The sequence below is a fragment of the Nomascus leucogenys genome, chromosome 3 (assembly GCF_006542625.1).
Source record: "Nomascus leucogenys isolate Asia chromosome 3, Asia_NLE_v1, whole genome shotgun sequence".
Taxonomy (NCBI): Eukaryota; Metazoa; Chordata; class Mammalia; order Primates; family Hylobatidae; genus Nomascus; species Nomascus leucogenys.
In genome coordinates, this window is record NC_044383.1 from 135,548,381 (window position 1) to 135,565,314 (window position 16,934).

General features: G+C 37.6%; 1 protein-coding gene and 1 non-coding gene across 2 annotated transcripts in view; one reads left to right on the plus strand and one right to left on the minus strand.

The window, feature by feature from the left end:
- The window catches only part of PPIL4 (peptidylprolyl isomerase like 4), a 40,710-nt gene that overhangs the window by 7,698 nt on the left and 16,078 nt on the right, over positions 1–16,934 (minus strand). Inside the window, exons 8-11 of the mRNA XM_030809822.1 lie at positions 14,196–14,320; positions 12,696–12,762; positions 8,598–8,709; positions 4,822–4,918 (exon numbers count right to left, since the gene is read on the minus strand). Of these exons, the coding sequence (XP_030665682.1) occupies positions 4,822–4,918; positions 8,598–8,709; positions 12,696–12,762; positions 14,196–14,320 (401 nt within the window). The remainder of the gene's footprint in view (positions 1–4,821; positions 4,919–8,597; positions 8,710–12,695; positions 12,763–14,195; positions 14,321–16,934) is intronic.
- On the plus strand, positions 4,425–4,486 carry LOC115834544. The gene has a single exon (XR_004029486.1). It is a non-coding gene; the product is annotated as a U7 small nuclear RNA (small nuclear RNA).

The window sequence follows — 16,934 nt, forward strand, 5'->3', positions numbered from 1 at the left end:
AGGAGAAATGGAAAGAATCCTAATCCTAAACAATCTTAAAATAAAGACTAGTAGGCAAAAAAATTAGGAGGAAAAAAATAAACGTATTTGTCAATAATTTAAAAAATTTAAATTTAGAAAATGAGGGACATCTTTAACTAGAAAAAATTATTATAAATTCCAATGCCCAGAAAAGCTATATAAGATAACAGGTACATTTGTATGTCTCTTCTTTTAGTTCAATCCCACAAGAGGAAATTCAGCAATGCATATCGAGTTATCATGTTTATACTCTTTTCTATTATTATTTTTTTTGAGATGGAAAAAAAAAAATTCCCCTGTTGCCTGAGCTGGAGTGCAATGGTGTGAACTCGGCTCACTGCAACCTCCGCCTCTCAGGTTCAAGCAATTCTCCTGCCTCAGCTTCCTGAGTAGCTGGGACTACAGGCACGCGCCACCACGCCCGGCTAATTTTTTGTGTCTTTAGTAGAAACGGGGCTTCCCCTCATTGGCCAGGCTGGTCTCAAACACCTGACCTCGTGATCCACCCGCCTCGGCCTCCCAAAGTGCTGGGATTACAGGCATGAGCCACCACACCTGCCCCTCATGTTTAAATTCTAATAAGAATTTATGAATACAGTTAAATGAACAAAAATATACATAAAAGTCAGGCGTGGTGGCTCACACCTGTAATCCCAGCACTTTGGGAAGCCAAGGCGGGTGACTCACTCGAGGCCAGGAGTTCGAGACCAGCCTGGCCAACATGGTGAAACCCCTTCTCTACTAAAAATACAAAAATTAGCCAGGCATGGTGGCGCAACCTATAACCCCAGCTACTCGGGAGGCTGAAGCAGGAAAATCATTTGAACCCAGGAGGTAGAGACTTTCGTGAGCCGAGGTTGCACTACTGCACTCCAGCCTGGGTGACAGAGCGGGACTCAGTCTCAAATAAAAAAAAAAAAAAAAAAAAAAAAATATATATATATATATATATGCATAATAGTATTACTTTTAGTAGCAAAGTGGGAACAAAAAAAAATCTAGTAATGAAGACATACTTAAATGCATTATAGTACTTCAACATGATATATTATAAACGAAGTTATCAACAATGATAAATGCTACAGAAAAAACCCTAGAAAGGTGTTTATGAAAATTAACATGAAAAAAGCTTAAAGCAAAAACTATTACCATACAACGATTATAACTTTACATAAGACAAAGGCTTGAAAGAAACAAGGAGAAATAAAAAGTATCATGTGTCTAGGTGATGAAGCTATGAGTGAATCTTTTTAAATTTCATCTAAATGTGTTAAAAATGTTTTAATGTTTTAATTCAGAGATAAGTATTTTCTTAAATATACTATAATAGAATAAGAGAAAATATAAAAGAGTTACAATTTCTGCAGAAAATAATCTCAACCTCAAAGGTGGATTTTGAGGAAGACTGACATGGGCTGGAATGGTGGTTTTCCAAAGAAAGCTTATGAGGAAGCCCAACAGGCAGAGCTATGCTAATTACATGTGGGACCACAGTAAACGCAGACACACTTCCCTCAGGACTAGAGGCTCGTGTCTGCTTCACAAAGCCACAACTCAAAACTTTCCGCAGGAATGTCTCACTTCTACATAAGATCAAATGAAAGACACTGTCCCTCCTAGCTTCCCGTGAGATGGCTAAAGAGGGTTAGTCAGCTCGTATCATTCGGTTATGACTCCATTATCTCCAACTTCCCTCTTTTTACTATGCTACGCTGTTTCCGGGGCATCTTCTAGATCTTGCCTTTTCCAGATACACATTCCATAGCTCCTGCCTATGATTTCATCCTAATGTGTGCTCTGCACATGCTGCTCCCTCTGTCCAAATTCTTCAGAGCAGTGTTTTTCTTTTTTTTTTTTTCTGAGACTCAGTCTTGCTCTGTTGCCCAGGCTGGAGTGCAGTGGCCCGATCTTGGCTCCCTGCAACCTCCCCATCCAGGGTTCAAGCAATTCTCCTGCCTCAGCCTCCCAAATAGCTGTGATTACAAGTGCACACCACCACACCCAGCTAATTTTTGTATTTTTAGTCGAGACAGGGTTTCGCCATGTTGGCCACGCTGGTCTCAAACTCCTGACCTCAAGTGATCCACCTGCCTCGGTCTCCCAAAGTGCTGGGATTACAGGCATGAGCCACTGTGCCTGGCTCAGAACAGTGTTTTTCAAACTGATGACTATAATCCATCAATGGGGTACAAAATCTATTTAGTGGGCCACAACAGCATTTAAAAAAAATTACAGAAATACAGTATATGCCACCTAAAAAAAATTTTATTTTATTAATCTTTTGGTTCAAGTGTGTGTGTGTGTGTGTGTGTGTGTGTGTGTGTGTGTGTGTGTATGATTGTACTGTGACTGTATTGGGTTAAGATAAAAACTGTATTTTTTTTTAATTTTTTTTTTTTTGAGATGGAGTTTCACTCTCGTTGCCCAGGCTGGAGTACAATGGCGCGATCTTGGCTCACCACAACCTCTACCTCCTGGGTTCACGCAATTCTCCTGCCTCAGCCTCCCGAGTAGCTGGGATTACAGGCATCTGCCACCACGCCGGGCTAATTTTTTGTATTTTTAGTACAGACGGAGTTTCTGCATGTTGGCCAGGCTGGTCTTGAACTCCCGACCTCAGGTGATCTGCCCGCCTCGGCCTCCCAAAGTGCTGGGATTATAGGTGTGAGCCACTGCACCCAGCCTATGAAGACCGGGTCTCACTATATTGCCCAGGCTGGTGTCAAACTTCTGGGCTCAAGCAATCCTCCCACCTTGGCCTCCCACAGTGCTGGGATTACAGGCATGAGCCACTGCACCCAGCCTATTTCTTAAATGATGGATCATACGAAAGAAGACAGCACTCCACCTCAGCCCTCCTATCTCCATATTAGTGTCACAGCTTTAATGTCACTTTTTTCAGGGTTGAGGGTATTCTCTAACCTCTCGCCCCCTATTATGAGTCCCATATCCCTTTGCAATATTTATTTGCAATAACTTAGACATATTTAGAATGGTAATTATTTAATGTCTGGTTTTTTTTTTTTCCCACCCCAACAGTAAAACGTAAGTTCTATGTGGGCAGGAACTGAATATCTTTCATTGCTAAACTGGGTATGCGATAGATGCTACTAAGTATCTGTTGATTACTTGTCATACCCTCAAGACACTTACATCTCCTGCTTCCTCACCCACTATCTTGTACTTACCACTAAAATCAACACTTTTAGAAGACATCAAATCCCTCTCCCTTTGAATAAAACACAAATTTGTGAGCTCACTGCCCTCTTATCTCCAATTTCTTCCCTGAGGTCTAGTTGGGCCAAGTTATTTCCTTCTCCTACTTCTATTTTTGATTCTTCTTATTAATAATCTATACTTTCAGTAATTTCTCTTTCTCTTAAGGCCCATAAAGTAGATGCCACCATGCCTTCTTAACTAACTTAAGACAACTTATCTGCACATCAGACTATCCCCTAATGGCATTTCTCTCTTTTGCATCAACTTCAAAAGGCTAGAAGCTACACTATTCCATATAGGTTTATGTGTGGTTGTTTCAATTAATTAAAATTAAAGAAAACTTAAAATTCCCCTTCTTCCAGCTATAGTTATTAGTAATAAGCCTAAATTTAATTTCAAAGATTTGGTAAATAAATATCAAATGTATTCCATTCATACCTTTTATGATTTTGAGCTTTCAATCATATGCCCTTGAATGTTGATCTTTTCTGACCAAATCTCAGCTTCTTATTTGGTCTGTCTGCATGTGAAAGCCTCTTCTTATGCTGATTTTATCAGCTTTCTTCAGACTTTATCCAGTTCTAACACCTCACAATGCTTTATACATTGCAGACAATCAACACATCTTAAAACATGAATGCAGACCAGGTCAACCTGATATTCATCTTTCTTGATGAGTACTTGGAAAAGAAATGTCTACATATGTGGAAAAAAAATCCCTGAAATACCAATAGAAACTAGGAAACAAAGACACCATTTACCAGAAAGAATCACAAAAGAAATAACTCTTGCAATGTGTGGAGTGATATATTTATAATGGGAAAAATTAGTGAACAAATTTAAATGTCATAATATAAACAGTATGTTTCATTACTTTTTACATGACTCAACCTAAAACTTGGAAGAACCTGAAGTAAACGGTCAAGTCAATGGATTTCTTTTTAATCCTACAAAAGTGAACTCTTGCACTCAGTAGTAGCCCAATAAATATTTGTTGTTGAAATTACAATATACTATACCAAAAGAAGTAACCTAACATTGTAACAGAGAACAATAGGATTTTGTAATCTAGATAAGGAAGTTAAACATAACAGCAGTTAGCACAAAGGAATCAGCTTGGCAATAATAAATTTCTGATTATGAGGAATAGAAAACATTACAATTACATATAGAAAATACAAAGCTAGTGTTACAGCTCTTCTAGAATTTGTCTAGCAGGCTTTCCGGTTTTTGCAGGAAAGCCCCCCAAAAAGAAAATACAAATCTTACCTGAAGATCTTCTGAGAATATGGTAAGTAGGAAAGTACTTAACCTAGAGTAGGAAAGTATTAATAAAAGAATTAGGCTACAGATTTCTTTCAACCTTAACTTTCTCCATACACTACAGTATAGTGAAAAAGCAAAGTATATGTAAGATCTTGAAAGGAGATAATGATAAACTAAGTTACTTCCTCACAAACAATCTGGATTCAGGAACTTTGTCTTCTATAGCTTTTGTGACTTTTCATAACACATCACACAGTACTCTACACATAGCAGATGGTCAATACATATTAACTAACTGATTCTTGGTAAGGATACTCCTGTTTGGGCTTTACTTTATCTTTCAGAACCAAATTAGATGGTTTATCCTGTTCTTTTTCATACTCCTTGAAATCACTCTTGGTGTATTTCCCACCTATTTATTAAGAAAAGAAAAAAAGAGCTTAGTAAAAAAACCACCTAATCAAGAACAATATTTTATAAAAAGTATAAGAGCTATTTTATAAATGGCATACATCGAGAGACAGAAAAAGGGAACAAAAGAATCATAGTAATTCCATCTCCATTACTAATTTAACTGAAATCAGACATCCATTTTTGCTAGGTAGCCACATGCTGCCACCTAACGATATATGTGAATATTACAACATCAAACTTGAAAATAAATTACACACAAATGCCGTGTTCACGTAGAGCCATTGAGCCCATGAGAACATTAAGTCCAACGGAAAACTGAGGATTTGGGACCTGAGTTTAAGATCTGAAAGACTTAAGTTTGAGAGAAGTGAAACATTAAGAGACCTTTTAAAGATCTAACAAGATAGTGTGTGCCTGTAATCCCATCTACTCGGGAGGCTGAGGCAGGAGAATCGCATGAACCTGGGAGGCAGAGGTTGCAGTGAGCCGAGATTGTGCCACTGCACTCCAGCCTGAGCGACAGGGCGAAACTCCGTTTCAAAAAAAAAAAAAAGATTTAACAAGAGATACTCTGCTGCCAAATGGCAACAGAGCATCAGGCAAATAGAAGAGGGCAGGATGTGCAGAAGATCACCAAAAAACTGTGAGAGGAGAGGGTGGGTAATAGCACCAAAGACAAACTGTCTCTACTTTGAAATTCTAACTTAGGGGCAACTTGATTCCTCCCAAGTGCCAAAAATCCCTTCAGGAAAATAGGACCTACTGCTTATCCTAACTAGCTTGGTAGGGCTAGAAAGGAAGAGCATTCAATGCAGCCTCTCTACTCTCAAGTCTAGTCTCCTATCAGATGAGAATTCAATTTTCAAGTCTCCTACCAGATGAGAATTCAATTCGTATCCATGTCCCAGACCTGTTGACTGCCCTGCCTTTCCTATCCCTCAGCTACACCACTAGGAAATGCTGTTTGTAGAAAGACTTCCTACAGAAGGGTCCTAGATTAAATGTAGAAGTAAAACAAACTGGAGGTATAGACAGAGGTTTTGACTGGGAATCCTATGTATACCTTGATCATCAGGGTTTTAAAGGGGGACCTATAGCGTAAGCAAAAAAGACAAGATCAATCTATTTGTCAATTCCAGAGACTCCAGAAACAAAAATGGCCAGCAATGTTTCCCATAAATGTGAAACAGTCTACTCCAAGAGATAAAATAACTGGTAACAGTAACAAACAGCCATCATTTATCATTGAAAAATTATTTGCCATCTGCCTGCCATTAAAAGTCTCACTATGGATGAAGCAGTTACCATATAACAGAAAGGGCACCAGATTAACCTAAGAGGTTCTTGACTGTAGTGGGAGGTCCTAGGTAAGACACCACTTCTCTGCAATTCATTACCTTTATTTACATTACCTTCATTTATAAACTAAAAATAATACCAACATTTCACAGAGTTGCTGGAATCATCAGACTATAAAGGAAAGTACTTAGTGCTGTGAATGGCACATTATACACATTAAGTTTATAAATGTGAATCAATAACATATAATTATTTCAAAATTAACTGAGAATAATAATAAACTGTATGTTTATGATGGCATATACAAAACTAAAGCTTCTCCCTCCTATGTGACATTTTATCTTAGGAAAAAACATGAAGACATTTATTTAAAAGTCACAAGAAAGTAGTATTATTTATTCAATGGGTGGATGGGTTGAGAAGAAGACAGGATTGAGAGGGTAAAAAAACAAACCAAATTTAGGGTCTGTCTAAATCATCTGTGTATGTGACTCTAGGTAAATCATGTCTCAAGATTATGCCTCAAATTCCATATCTATAATGAGGAATTATAATACTTCACACACTTCCCAAATGATACAATTAAACTAGCTCTTTGGAAGCAAAGCTCTACATAAGAGCCACCTGGCATTACTACTGGCCAGAACTACACTGCATCAGGCCAGCAGCTCACCAACACTTCTGAATACACTCACTGGAATCTTTTGTTCACAAAGTTGTAATTTTCATATGTGGAAAAAAATCTTAGTACTTCAATTTAGTTTTCACAAATCACTCAAACAGCACTGTCAAAAACTAGCCATGTGTTCTAGGAGGAGGTAAGGTTTCACAGGAGAAACTAATAGTCAAGTCACTCCAATCAAGTCAAGTCAATCCAAGTCACCCTCTCCCTTATCACAGAGATCACAGCTTCCACTCAGCATTCCTTGCCTACTTTATTCACATTAATAATTTCTTCCTTCTCTGAACTCCCATAAGGTAACAGAATCCACCAAACAATTCAGCAATTCACAACTAAATAGTGTTTTTCTTTCTTACTAAAAATAGACCAAAAAAAAGTTCATTAAAATCATGGGAAATAAGTGTTATAGAAAAAGAAAGTAACCCTGAAATTCCCAGTAAAACTTAGCATTACATGTGAGTAACTACCAAAGTGAAACCTTTTAAAAACACTGCATCAAAAACCAAAAACTTGTATTATTTCAACAAATGAGAGACCCAACTTTTAAGACTGACACGCTACCAGGAATGTATTTGACATACATGTATGTGTATGTGGGAAATGCAATATGTACAAAGGTGGAACATATGGCTATGGACATGGAAGAGTAAACATTTAGAAAACCCATTAACAGGGCTGGTTCATTTTATATACTGATATGAACTGATCTCTTAGATACACTGTTAATTGAAAAATGCAAGGTACAAAAACAGTATGTATAGCCTGCATCCTTTGTTTTGTATTTTCCTTTTTAAAAGGAGAAAATCATACACACACACACACACACACACACACACACACACACACACACACATATATATGCACATATGTATTCAAAAAATGTAGGGGAAAGTTAGTACCAATAGGTAATAATGGTTACTCTGGAAGAGAAATTAGATAGATGACGAGCAGGAATGAATGAGACTTTTATCTACCTTTCCATGGACCTTTTCTATTTTGCATCATATGACAACTAAAACAAACTTAAAAAAAATTTAAGTTGTGCACCTAAAAGACTCAAAACACCATAAAGTCAAAATAATTACTTTGGAAACATATCATGTCTGCAGTGGGTAATTATTAGTAATTTATAATATAGTCAAACATAGAAAATATAATTTTTCATCAGTTTAAAATACACGCACAGGTGCACACATGCGTGTGCGCACACACACACACACACACACACACACACACACTCTACCTCAGATTCCAGATAGCAGGTTTGTAAAATTATAAATGGCAGGAGTTACATCAATTAATATTTCTCCTAATTAACAGCACTCAATAAAAGGCTCATACAAGCATGAAAAGCAGAACAAAAACAAGGCCGGGCGCAGTGGCTCACGCCTGTAATCCCAGCACTTTGGGAGGCCAAGGTGGTGGATTACCTGAGGTCAGGAGTTCGAGACCAGCCTGGCCAACGTGGTGAAACCCCGCCTCTACTAAAAATACAAAAATTAGCTGGGCTTGGTGGCACATGCTTGTAATCCCAGCTACTTGGGAGGCTGAGGCATGAGAACGGCTTGAACGTGGGAGACACAGGTTGCAGTGAACCAAGATCGTGCCACCGCACTCCACCCTGGGCAACAGAGTGAGACTCCATCTCAAAAAAAAAAAAAAAGGCAGAACAAAAACAAAAGATAAACCACCATACCTTTTCCTTTCCATTTAACCTTTGCAACAGACTGGCTAAAATCCACATGTATTCTTCTGTCATCTATAAGCACATTGTCCATTTTGAAGAATGCTTTCTCACAATCTTCTTCCTGATAATAATTATAAAAACTCAAGCATAAACCTTTATGGAAAAGATTTCTGTAGCTAGAATACTGAAAATACAAAAAGTTTGTTGTTACAAAAATTAATGTTTGAATACTTATTACACACCCAATGCTGTTAAATGCTTTGTATCTATTACCTCAAATACCTCTGGTAACAACCCCATGAGGTACTATCCATTTTCTTAATGAGAAAACAGAAGTTTAGAGAAGTATAGAAGTTGTTGGCAAGGGTCAGAGCTAGGATTTTAAAGAGGCAGTCCAACTGTAGTGAACAGATAAATATACACTTACTGACTGTATTATACAAGTTCACAATCCTTTTTACTCAAAATTCAAAAACATCCTGAAAAGTGAAAGTTGTTTTCATAAGTTTGGTGTTAAAATTAATTTGGCAGTAACACCGGACCTAATGGTAGGTTATGACCATTTTTTATCCACTTAGTATGAATATTCATTTGTTTCACTGCAGAAATACTTCTGTGACAGAATTATGGAATGCTGACCCAGAAAGGTATTACATAATCACAGATGTAATGTGTATGTGTGTGTATGCATATATACAGTATTACCTTTCTGAATTCTGAAAAATTCTGTATTAGGAAGCCTAGTTATTCTCAAGGGTTTTAGATAATGAACTGTGAGCCTGCAATACCAAGGTCTGTGCTACACAAGAATCCTTCCTGTAGGTAACTTCAGAATTCTAAATCCCTGTTTCTGACACTGACAGTGACATATTTCAACTCAGTACTGATCAATTTTTTTTTACATTCCTGGAAACTTATTCTTACTAGAGATAATCCAAAGAGAAGCAGATAAAATAGTTATAATCATATTTATTACATGTGTCAATAATCAAATGATTATAAAATCCATGAAGATATAGATAAAGCTTGATTCGTCTTTGTAACTACATCATTTAGAACATCATATGGCATGGTATCTAAAATGTAGGCAATCAGTGTATGTTTCATGAATCTGACTGATTATTTTCAGGCAGGCATAATTCTATCACCATGCTATATCCCCAAAGAGAAAGCTCTGAAGATCACCTTTTCAGGAGGATAGTATTTGCAAATACTCAATTTACTTACACCTAAATAATAGTTAAGAAATCTCTTCAAAATTGAGAAACTGATTCAAAAATATATATAAATATTCAAAAGTCAAAAACAGCTATGACAATCTTCAAAAACAACAAAGTTGGAAGACTCACAGTTATCAAGACATTATAAACCTATAGTGATTAACACAATGTAACAGTGGTATATGAATAGACAAATAGATCAGTGCAACAGTATAGCGTCTAGAAACAGACTCTATACATATAAGGATACCTGATTTATAACAAAAGTGGTACTACAGAGCTGTGGGGCAGGACAACTTTTTTTATTATTTTATTTTTTTCATCAGTGGAGACCTCAGAGAAAAAGGACAACCTTTTATTTATTTATTATTTTTTTGAGACGGAGTCTTGCTCTGTTGCCAGGTTGGAGTGCAGTGGTGCAATCTTGGCTCACTGCAACCTCTGCCTCCCGAGTTCAAGCAATTCTCCTGCCTCAGTCTCCCGAGTAGCTGGGACTGCAGGCGCGTACCACCACGCCCAGCTAATTTTTGTATTTGTAGTAGAGATGGGGTTTCACCATGTTGGCCAGGATGGTCTCGATCTCTTGACCTCGTGATCCACCCACCTCGGCCTCCCAAAGTGCTGGGATTACAGGCGTGAGCTACCACGCCCGGCCAGGACAACCTTTTAAATAAATGGTGCTGAGTGTCACTTGGCAATCCAATGTATGAAAAACGAAACAATGTAATACACATACACCAAAAACAAATCACAGAATTGAATGGGAAACAATTTCACAACAAAGCTTCTAAAAATAATACAGGAGAACATCCTCATGTCTTTGAAGTGGGCAAATATTTTTTAAATAGGCCACTAAAAAGGAAGAAAAATAGTGACAAACTGAACCATTAAAATTAGAAATTTGTTTATAAAAAGACACCATTAAGAAAGGAAAAAGGCATGCCTGTGGTCCCAGTTATGGAGGAGCTAAAATTGGAGAATCACTTGAGCCCATGAGCTCAAGTCCAGCCTGGGCAACACAGAGTGATCCTGTCCCTTAAAAAACAAAAAAAAGTAAAAGGAAATCCACAGAAAAGATATCTGTATCACACATAATCAAAAAAGAGCTTGCATCCAGAAAATATAAAGAATCCTTAGAGATCAATAAAAAAGCAAAACAGCAGGTGCAGTGGCTCAAGCCTATAATTCCAGCACTTTGGGAGGTCAAGGCAGGTGGATCAGTTGAGGTCAAGAGCTCAAGACCAGCCTGGCCAACATCATAAAACCCTGTATCTACTAAAAATACAAAAATGAGCCAGGTGTGGTGGCAAGCACCTGTAATCCCAGCTACTTGGGATGCTGAGGCATGAGAATCGCTTGAAACTGGGAGGCAGAGGTTGCAGTGAGCTGAGATCATGCAACTACACTCCAGCCTGGATGACAAAGCAAAACTCTGTTTCAAAAAAATAAAAAATAAAAAAAAAAAGAAAATGGCATAGCGGCAAAAAACTCAAAACATGGGCAGTCATTAGTCTATGTGCTACAAATGAAATTTTATTTGTGAGAAAATAAATAACAGATTCTATAGTGTCAATGATAGAATGCTAGTGCAGGTCTACAAGTTTTCACAGCAAACCAAAGGTAAAGGTCTTTCTGCTGGCCCCAATGTACCTTGTAAGTATCATTTCTGGTACATCTGACACAGTGCCTACATATAACTTTATGTGTCTATCTTCCTCAACCCTCCATGATTCATCTTGTATCCCTAGGCCTTATTGCTGTGTCTGAAAACATAAAAGGTATTCCATAAATGCTTTGTAATAATTAGAACTTAGAATGAGCTACTACTGGATACATATGAGTCCAAAGTTGCATTAAAAAAGAGCATACCATAGCATAGTGTAAACTCAATGGGAACAGAGTCAGACATATCTGAGTTCAAATCCCAGCTATGACATTCATTCACTAGGTGTGTGATTTTTGAACAAGTCACATTAGCATTATGTGTCTCGGTTAACTTATTTGGAAAAGGGGATGGTCCCTATCTTACAGAACTGTGAGGATTAAATGCAGCAAAAGTAACATAATGCCTAGCTTAAAGTAAATATTTAAGCAACATAAGCTATCATTATTACAGCTCTAGAAGGGACCATCTAATCTAATACCCAAGTTTTATTTATAAGAAGGTAAGACCTAGAAAGAATGGTTAACTAAACTGCCAAGTATCATACAATAGCTGGCTAGTGACAAAAGATATATTAATATCTAAATCTTAGCATCCAGTTCAGTTCTCTATTACTCAATTTTATCTCTACTTAAGTAACAGAGAAAAATTATTGAGTCTCTGAAGGGCTTTACTTAGAACTTAAAAAGTTCTAAGATTGGCTGGGTGTGGTGGCTTATGCCTGTAATCCCAGCACTTTGGGAGGCCGAGGCAGGTGGATTGCTTGAGGTCAGGAGTTCAAGACCAGCCTGGCCAATATGGTGAAACCCCGTCTCTACTAAAAATACAAAAAAATTAGCAGGGCGTGGTGGTGGGCACCTGTAATCCCAGCTACTCGGGAGGCTGAGGCAAGAGAATCGCTTGAACCAGGAGGCGGAGGCTGCAGTGAGCTGAGATTGTGCCATTGCACTCCAGCCTGGGCAACAGAGTGAGACCCTGTCTCAAAAAACAAAAAAGTTCTAAAGATACTTTCATGCAGATTGCACCTGAACCTAAAGTAAAAGTACGTAGGTTAACATCAACAGATGTTGAACTAATCCCCTATATAGATAAAATAAACTTAATTTTGGGGAGTGCCAAACGAAAGGGCAATTCTAGAAACTAGAAAAAGTTCTATAATTTTTCACATTTTAATATCATATAAAAGCAAATAAATACCAAACTTATGTCTGTATTATGACATACCTTTTCAAATTCAATAAAAGCATAACAGAGGGACTCTCCTGTCTTCCAGTCTCGGATAACTTCACAACTGAAAGAAAGTATTTCAAAGTGACTTTAAAAAATAAAAAGGAAGAAAGCATTCACTCTCACTCTTCAAAACTGCAGAAGAAGTAAGTCAGTTATTACAAGGCAAAGTTAAATTCATAGATTATTTTTCCAAATTCATTTAGTAACAATTCTTTTTTAAAAATAGTTCACCAGAGCAGTAACTAAATTATCTAAATTCTACTCTAAGCGCCTTATGTAGGCCTACAGTCCTAAATTCCCTTAAGCACTGAAGTAAGAATATTTAATTTTCCTTTGGCAAAAGTAAACTACTGCTAAAGACTTTTAAAATCACAACACTTTTCTGGTCCAAATATAGACGAATTATAGAATATCTAACATTACTGTAGAATAATGTATGCATACTCATACATACATAAATGTTTAGTAAGTTTAAGCTTTGAAATTTTTGAATTTTAATATAAATCAAGCTCAAATTTAACACTGTAAGCACAATGTTAATTACAGAACTAACATACCATAATAACCAAGTGAAAAGGCCAATAAGCTGAAGTTGAAAGCACCTGGCTTGTCCCTTTCCCCAAGTGTCATAAGTCTCATTTTAAAAACCTGAAATGAGGCCGGGCGCAGTGGCTCACACCTATAACCCCAGCCCTTTGGGAGGCCAAGACGGATGGATCACAAGGTCAGGAGTTTGAGACCAGCTTGGCTAATATGGTGAAACCCCATCTCTACTGAAAATACAAAAATTAGCTGGGCATGTTGGCGCATGCCTGTAGTCCCAGCTACTCAGGAGGCTGAGGCAGAAGAATCACTTGAACCCGGGAGGCAGAGGTTGCAGTGAGCCGAGATCACGTCACTGCACTCCAGCCTGGGCAACAGAGCGAGACTCTCTCTCAAAAAAATAAATAAAAATAAATAAAATAAAATAAAATCCCTGAAACAAAAGGAAACCCTAAATATAATACTTTTTAATCAATTACAAAATAGTCCCCTTCCTCACAGAAATACGAGCTTCATAGACTTTTTCATTAATGCAGAGAAAACTAACCAAAAGAAAAATTTTAGAAAATTTAGTTTTAAATTAATTTTGACATAAATTGCTGGTAATTCCAGGAGTTGAATGAGATAAATATTTTAAATATTAAAGAAGGCTGTTGAGAGTATTACACAACTAGATTTAAATTGTTCCATTCATTTCCTGTTTTAGAGTGAAAACGTGTTGAGAGTGGGAGATTCAATTATTTATCTGTGTGTGTGTGTGTATGTATGTACGTATGTATGTATACACATACATATATACTTTTCTTCCCTACTGTCCAAAGACTCACTTGTAAAAATTCACCAGTACAAAATTCGCCTAGAATTCACAGAATCATCAAAATATGTCATTAGAAAACCACCAACTGATACCTAGTTTTTCTAAATATCTCTTTCACTAATTCTAAGGATTACCTTCTTATTGGCCCAAATCTAGAGAATATGATTTCCAGATCCTCATCTGTGGTCACTGGGTTCAATTTACACACAAACAGTACATTTTCTGGAGGTTTAATATCTGCATCAGGTAGGTCTCCCACCTAAATTACAAACAAACAAAAACATAAATCAATTCCTATTTAGTTTCCATTCTAAATCCTACCCAATCCCACAATGCTGATTTCCTTAAAACATCTAAATTTATATTACAAACTGCAGGCTCTGGAAAAGAAATCCAAATAAGATTTCAAAATTTGAACTACACTGTTCCTATTCTTAACAGTGTTAATAGCTAATATTTAAATAACTCATACTTTGTGTGAACAGTGCTTGGGGCTTCAGATCTATTACGCTAATTCTTGAAACAATCCTGCAATTTCCATTTTAAAGACAAGTAAAGTGGCCGGGCATGGTAGCTCACGCCTGTAATCCCAGCACTTTGGGAGGCCAAGGGGGGCAGATACTTGAGGTCAGGAGTTCAAGACCAGCCTGGCCAACATGGTGAAACCCCATCTCCACTAAAAATACAAAAATTAAACGGGCGTGGTGGTGTGCACCTGTAGTCCTAACTACTCAGGACACTGAGGCAGTAGAATCGCTTGAACCCAGGAGGCGGAGGTTGCAGTGAGCTAACGCCACTTCACCCCAGCCTGGGCGACAGAGCAAGGTTCCATCTCATAAATAAACAAATAAAATAAAGACAAGTAAAGTGAAATTTAAAAGGTTAAACAAGTAACTTGCCCAAGGCCACACAGTGGTAAACAACAGAGCTGGGATCTGAACCTACATTTATCTGGCTTCAAAGCCTAATTTTACCCCTACTTTGTCTTTTTTCAAGTATTTGATATATTTTTTAAAGGATAAGAATTTATGTAAAGTACATGTAAGTCAGTAAGCTTAAAAATAAAAACCACTATGATGCTACCACCTACCTTAAGAACTAAAATGTCACCTATCCCATTCTCCCTCTGCCTCCTCATCAGAGACAACAAATACTCTGCTTTTTGGTTTTCCTTTTTAGTCATTTCCTTGCATATCATCAGAGTTTTACCATATATGTATGCAACTCTGTCACATTTAGATGGGGCAACAACATCCCTTTATACATATATTCAAACACTCTCTCAGAGATTATTTCTGATAAGATCACCTGTAAAGTGTCTCCTCTTGGATAAACATGCCCTTCCCCCCAAAATCTTGAAAATAAAAAACAGTAAGAAGCAACACAGCCAGTAAGATCTCCTCAATGTTTCTGAAGTCTATTAAAAGACAACATTATGTCCAATAAGAAGTATCACAGCCAGGCATGATAGCTCACACCTGTAATCCCATCACTTTGGGAGGCTGAGGAAGGAGGATCTCTTGAAGCCAGGAGTTTGAGACCAGCCCATGCAACATAGTAAGACCTTGTCTCTATAGTAAATTTAACAATTAGCCAGGCATGGCAGTGTGAGTAGTCCTAGCTATTCAGAAGGTTGGATGGACTGCTTGGGTTCCAGAGTTTTTGAGGCAGCACTGAGCTATGATCACATCACTGCACTCCAGCCTAGAAAACAGAGTAAGACCCTGCCTCTAAAAAAGAAAAAAGAGTGTCAAAACACAGAAGGAGAAGAGCAAATTAGTAAAAATCCTCCAAAGCACCTATAATGGCAGAAAGGAAGCACAAATAAGAAAAAAAGTTAATGAGTCAAAAAAGAACTTGCTATAGTATTTGGTCAAAGCTAACTTTAAAATACTATTAGGAAATTTAAAACATTCATAAAAGCTATGAGATTCAAAACTAATTTTACAAAACACTAGCTGAATTATCACTATATTACAAACAAATGCAAATAAGGTAAGAGAAACAGATATTCTTAGAAAACAGAAGATGAAACATGTTAATAAAATCAAAAGGACACAGGATCACCTTTTAGAGTGACTAAAATCCAAAACAATACCATCAGCAAATGCTGGCAAGGATGTGAGGCAAAAGAAACCCTCATTCATTGCTGGTAGGAATGTAAAATGTAAAGCCACTTTAGAAGACAGTCTGGCAGTTTCTTACAAAGCTAAACCATTCAGTCCAGCATCTGAACTCCTATTTACCCAAATGCATAGAAACTTTATGCCTACACAAAAATCCGCATGCAAATGTTTACAGCAGCTTTAATCACAACTGCCAAAACTTGGAAGCAACCAAGGTATCTTTCAACAGGTAAAAAATAAACAAGCTGTGATACATCCATACAATGAAACATTACTTAGCAATTAAAAGAAATGAGCTATCAGCCATGCATGGTGGCTCACGCCTGTAATCCCAACACTTTGGGAGGCCAAGGCAGGAGGATCACTTGAACCTAGGAGTTTGGGATCAGCCTGAGCAACATGCGTAAGACTCCATCTCTACAAAAAAATTTAAAAATTACCGAGGTGTGGTGGCATGTGCCTATAGTCCCAGCTACTCAAGAGGCTGAGGCAGGAAGACTGCTCAATCTCAGAAGTTCAAGGTTATAGTGAGCTATGACAGCACCACTGCACTCCAGCCTGGGTGACAGAGTGAGACTTTCTCTCAAAAAAAAAAAAAAAAAGAAATGAAATCCCAGGCTGGGCAACATAGTGAGACTCTGTCTCTACAAAAAATAAAATTAGCTGGGCGTGGTGGCACACGCCTGTGGTCCCAGCTACTTGTGAGGCTGAGGTAGGAGGATCACTTGAGCCCTGGAGGTCAGGGTG